Source organism: Vanellus vanellus, assembly GCF_965231255.1.
Source record: "Vanellus vanellus genome assembly, chromosome: 7".
NCBI lineage: Eukaryota > Metazoa > Chordata > Aves > Charadriiformes > Charadriidae > Vanellus > Vanellus vanellus.
Genome location: NC_138912.1, coordinates 30,881,602 through 30,887,601, shown reverse-complemented (window position 1 = coordinate 30,887,601; position 6,000 = coordinate 30,881,602). Strand labels below are relative to the sequence as shown.

The 6,000-nt window shown below is 38.9% G+C and overlaps 1 protein-coding gene across 2 annotated transcripts in view; it reads left to right on the top strand.

Moving 5' to 3' along the window:
* Nucleotides 1-2,506: 2,506 nt before the first annotated feature.
* OGDHL (oxoglutarate dehydrogenase L) overlaps nucleotides 2,507-6,000 on the top strand; it is a gene marked incomplete at both ends in the record, with an annotated part of 51,462 nt that continues 47,968 nt past the window's right edge. Inside the window, one exon of one of the 2 annotated variants that reach the window (XM_082486215.1) lies at nucleotides 2,507-2,713. In XM_082486215.1, the coding sequence (XP_082342341.1) occupies nucleotides 2,507-2,713 (207 nt within the window). The remainder of the gene's footprint in view (nucleotides 2,714-6,000) is intronic. The other variant, XM_082486216.1, reaches the window with a different exon arrangement.

Here is a 6,000-nt window from a genome sequence, read left to right as displayed (position 1 = left end):
GTTCCTTTCTCTTCCAGCTCTTTCCTAAGCACTTTAAATGAGGATAGGTAACCCTTTAGGAATGAGTGTCCAACCTTCAGGTATGTGTGCAGTAGTTTGGTAGTAGAGACTGGGATTTGTAGAGAATAAGATAGGTGGAATAATCATTTCTATCAGAGTGGGCACAGACAAAGTCCGAAGTGCCATGGTGACCTCTCAGTTCTTACTGTTATAATGTGTTGAAATCTTACCAAGTTTTGCAAAATGACGTGATGCATACATAGTGGTTTTAGTGACATTGCGTCTTAAAGAGAATTAGGTATGCAGACAATATATTAACTCTGTCAGTATTGTCCCAGTTGTTCTGAGCTTTTGCAGGACTTAATCTGCTTTCAAAATGGTGCTGATAGTATTTATGTTCCTATAGTTGCCTAGGAGCCCTGATCATAGACAGAGTGTTGACATGGGTGGAAATTGGTATTGTAATAAGCTTTGAATCTGTGAAATGGAAAATGGCAAGTGAATATAGGTAGATGGAAAATAATGCTAATATATAAGGGATTCGGCATACTAGTAGCCTAACCATTACCAACTTGCTGAAAATGACAAGTGAGGAGAGAAGAGTGTGCGGTTTTGAGGGTTTTGTAGGTTTAAAGGAGGATTGTATACTAGTTTTGGTGATACTGCCTTGGGAGAATACTTTCAATGTATCTAGGCACTGTGGAGAATGTGAACATGTGCTCGTTCGGAAAACTCAGTAAGTGGATGATGGCAGCTGGTGTTACAAGGTAGGTGTCAGATGTGCCAGTGGATGAGAGTGAAAAGGCTGCAGAAGTCTTGAAAGAGGAGACAAGAGGATTTGGTGTGATAAAGGAAGGCGTTCCCTGCTGGGATCGTATGGTTAAAGTCAGCGACTAGAAAAGGGATCCAGTCAGCAGCTTTCAAAATAGATGTTGAGTTAAAAATGTCATGCCAGAGAAAAGCAGGCAATAATACTGTTTTATTCAGTAGGAGCCCTTTTTTTCTGTCTGTCTTTCTTTCTTTCTTTCTTTTTTTTTTTTTTTTTAAGACCAATACTAATTTTTAAATTGGATGGTGAAAAATATGGCTCTTGCTATCCCTTACAAATTTAGGAATTTTATAACTGTATATTTCCTTTCTTGGAGGGAGATGGGAAAGAGGAAAAACAGTGGTAAAATAATTTAATAGGATTTACGTACAGAAAATGTTTATACAGAATTTTTAAGGTATCTATTACTTCTTGAATTAGAGATAAAATCATCTTTACATGTAATAGGTAACATAAAATTTGGTCTATGACTGAAAATGACAGTGTTGTTTTTAAAACACTTTAAAGTTCATTCAGCAGCTCAGTACTTTTGTTTGATTTTAGCAATTGTTCAACTACTCACACTAAACAAAGAACTTCAATTTTACCTTCTGACCAAATAAGTTATTTCTCTAGGTGGACAACAAAACAAATGACAGACACCTCAGGGTTAAATCTGATTTTTTTTTTTCCTCTTAATTAGCATCCTACCCCTTATGATCTTGTAGATTTCCAAATACTTCTAAAATGAAAACAAAGCTAATATTTTTTTTTTCACATTATTGCTATTCCTTTGCAATTTTAGCAACTTCAGCATTAAGATTATACTATTTTTGTTTTAATTGTAAGCTACATTTGTTCTTTTTCTTCTGAAGGTGAGCTTTGATTCCCTTTGCTAGCACTGGAGCTGATGGTGTTCAGCATTCCCAAGATTCAACCCTTCTTGTTTTTCTCACTGTGTTCAACATTGCAGGGAATCTGCTCTCCTTAAAAAGCTCATAAGAGGTCACTGGAAGGACAAGATAAATGTTGTTAGTTAGGAAAGCAAATTAAATCGAGCCTTTTCTTAATGTAACACTATTTTGATTGAAGGCTAATGTCAATATGAACACTTAACTAACACTTTTAATTATTTGCCAGCTCCGTTATTCATGGCATAAATTTGAGATAGCAGGCTTTTTTTTTTTTTTTTTTTTTTTTTTAACTGCTGCGTTTGCGACTGACACTGTTCATTGAACCTATGCCCGTTTGGCTCAGTGAAAGGCCGCAGCTCTCTGCAACAGAGAGACAGCAGTTCTGGTTGCCAAGAGCTCCAGAGAAGTCAGTGATTAGCACACTCATTTATTCCCAGGGAACTGGGGCATAGGGGAGATGTGTTACAAGTGGTATCATGATTGCTTCAGGAGCCAGAGTGATGCTATCAGTTCCAGAAGCTGTGAGGTGAACTGATTGATATGGGGATGGCTGTCAGCAACACTTCTGTTGCTGTAAGTGTAGCTCTACAATCAGTTGTGGAGTGGTCTCTCTCCTGAAGAGAACTTCATGTCTAGGCCTGAGCTTTGTTGAAAAGCACTCTAGCCATGCACCCAACTTTTCACTGTGAAGCTGAAATGTGTCTGCAATTCATTTCCTGTTTTTCTGATTAGGTTTAATTTTGTCTTTATTAATAGACTTGAATCTTCTGTCTAATAAACAAACATGAGTCATCTGAAGTTGTTTGCGGCTACACTGAAGCGGCATGGCGTTAAACTTCTGGAAAAGCAAGATATAGCCAGAAGGGTGTTTTTACATGGCCAACGGTATGCCTCATCAGGAAGCTCAGAACCATTCCTGAGTGGGAGTAATTCAAATTATGTGGAAGAAATGTATTATGCGTGGCTTGAAAACCCTAAAAGCGTACATAAGGTAAGTCTAAAACTTGACTGTAAATGATAATATTAAGAGTGGAATCGATTTTTTTTTTTTTTTCTAACTTGTTTTATAAAAAGTCCAGAAAAAGGTCTTGTATGAAACAAAAAATGTGAAACTAATTTCCCACATATTGATTGTTGTAAGATGTGATATTGCAGCAGAAGAAGTACAGAGGAGCCACAGTCGTGGTGAGCTGAGCAGAAAGAATGAGAAGTCCAGACCAGAAATAGTTAGCTGCTTAGAAACTTCCATCATTCCTCCATGGAAATGCTGTTCAAGCAGTCTGTTAAGTAATTACTTACATCTGTCTGGAAGAAGACCCAAGAAATAAAATACTTTTCATATTTTAGTTTATTGTAATAAGGTTGTATCAGGGGATATGTTATATTTAAATAGTATGTGTTTGTCGTGGTTTGGGCTGGGCTGGCCACTAAAACGAATGACAGATGCTCTCTTTAACCTCTCTCCCCTTCAGGGAAGGGAGAGCATCTCCCTTCGCAGGAGAGGAGAGAAAATGAGAGGGAGGGGGAGACTTATGAGTGAAAAAGAAACTAAACTACTTTAATGAAATATTAACAATAAAAAAAAGAGATAATAATATTATTAAGAAAACAGTGACATATATACACAAAATCAATATGGAGCTCCCAGCATGATAGTCACATCACCGGCAGGTACTGGGAAAGTCCCAGACTGGACTTAGCAACAGATGGGAGCCGAACTTGGGAACTAGATTCAGGAATGCACGGATCAGGATCAAAGGCAGATGAACAGATGGAGTCCTCCTTGGGTGTGGGCTATTGAAGAAAGAGGCTGACCCCTTTGATCGCTCAGCTTTTATACTGAGCATGATGCAGATAGGATGGAATACCCCATTGGTCTGTTTTGTGTCACCTGTCCTGTCCACCATCCCCACAGATGCGACCCCTCTATGCTCCTTTACACTTCTGACCCTCCAACTTGGTGCATGACAAAGTTAGCTGACCTTGCTTGTTATAGCAGTAAGTATAAGCAAAAGCCTCCCTGAATACCATTCCTTGGTATTAACTATACATATCAGATGTTATCTGCTCGAAGCCAACACTGTCTGGAAAATATGCCATTAATTTCAGAGAGTGAGTTAGTTAGAAGAGGCGTAGCTGAAAAGTAAAATTACTGCAAAGAAAATTGGTTCTGTTTTACCACAAACCAGGACAATGTTGATGTTGGTACTTCTTGTAAACTTTCTGAAGGTGAGTGTTCAGTTCCCTTCAGGCAGTGGTGGAAGTTGTAGCCTTAAAACTGAATCTGAAATTGTCAGAAACGCCTTCTAAATATCTTGAAAAGTATTTTGTTCTGTCTCTCTCCCTCTCTCTCCAGGCGACATACATCTGTGTGCCTTTTTTTTTACTTTAAATCTATTGCCCAAATCCTTTCTTGTGGACAGGAAGAATACATAGACTTATTTTTAATAAGCTTTCTGCTGACAAGGAAGGATCTTCTATGGTGATACATGTATAGTAACTTAAGAAGCTGATGAGAAGTCTGATAAATTATCAGACTTGGAGCAACAACTTCTAAGTGATGTTTTGATGTATGTGCCTCAAGAATAAGGGAACATACAACTAATTTGGTAAACACTTTGGGCACAATTCACATTACTTCTCTAGAAAATGACTTGTCTGTCTTAGAATTTATCTAGAGTGTGAGGAAGTGACGCATGTTGAGGAAAAGAAAAAGGAGACCGAAATAAGCAGTTTTGTAGCTGAGTATTTTTTTAAATGTTTTGTATGAATTTAGTCTTGTTGGAAGGTGACATATGCAGTGACAACTCTGGAAACTGAATGTTATTCACATAGCAGATAGATATTAAGTCTTTTGTGTAATGCCTTAACTTGGAACTGAAGAGGCCTTCAGGGATGGCTCCTCTTGTCCCGCCTGTCTTTGATTCTTCATCATGTAACTGCCAGCTAAATTTCTAAGCAGTGTAGAGCAGGGTAGCACTTTGTGTGGATGCATGGAATTAATTTCTGAGAAGCCCTCGTGATGTGTTGGTGCTAAAGATCGATATTAACCCTTTATTTTGAGGACACTGAAGGAATGAAGTCATGCAGAAGGAGCATGTGTGGTGACGTTTTGTTTTTACTTGTTTTACTGAAGTTACATCAACTCGTGACAACCTTCTTTCCTTTAAGAAGAATTAAATTTCTTGCTTAGACCCTTGACAGCGGAGTGAATTTTGCTGCTGTGAAGTCCGGCGAACCTCGGTCAATTAACCCGAGTGTTGTGCAGTTAAATCAGCCGTAAGCGGGAGGCGGAGAGCGCCGGGGAGAGGGTCCCCGCGGGCTGCGGGCCTCCCGGAGCTGTCCATGGTTCTGGACGGCCAGGACTTGTCCAGGGTGCTGAATGGCCGGGACGATCCCCTGGTCAGGCCCCGCCTAAAGGCCAGCGACGTCCTCTGCCGGGGCGGGAAACTTTTCCGTCTCAACGGCTCTAGCAAAGAGCAAAAGCATCTAATAAATTTAGATCTGCTCATTATTTTGCTGATACATGGGGGTAGGCGGAAATGCTAGAAGTCCTGCTGAAAGACTGTCCAATTCGTCTGGCAGTTCAGGCACAGTTGGGCAGTCGATCCTGATGAGGTGATGCAGTTTGTACATTGAACAGTGACCGACAAATTAGCAGAAGTAAACTGACAGAGGGATGTAGATGTACTGGTGGAGTGGGAATGGATCCCAGATAATTCAAGATTCGTTTAAAAAAATGTGTGAATTCTTTTCCAGGTTAGCTATATGTAATATACTTACAACAGTAATGAACTGAAGTAAATTCACTGTATACCTGCTTTATGAGGCTTAAAAGAGTATGATTGATAGACATCATGGATTACTTGACAGCTATTCATGCCTAAATAATTAGTTTTTTCATAGCCTAGAAAAAAAGAGGGAGAGGAGAATGATGCTGATTAATTTTACTTTGTTTCATTGACAAAAATAATTTTTGGTTTCTTGAAAAAGTCTCATTTCATCAGCTGAAAGCTGTAAATACCTACCCAAGATTTTTGTTGACAGAAATTGTTCAGTTTCAGCTTTAATAAAACAGGTTAAAAATGAGAGTTGAACTTGCCCTGTTTTATTAAAAATACGGAAAAATTCATGCCGTAGTTGTATGACTGTAGGCAAGTTGTGAATTTGTTTATTCTGCAAGGGAAAGTGGTGGAAGTTTTGGAAAAGAATGTCAAGAGACACCAAGGGCTTATGTGGTGTTGGTTATGGTATTGTTAATCATTTTACTCTCTCTGC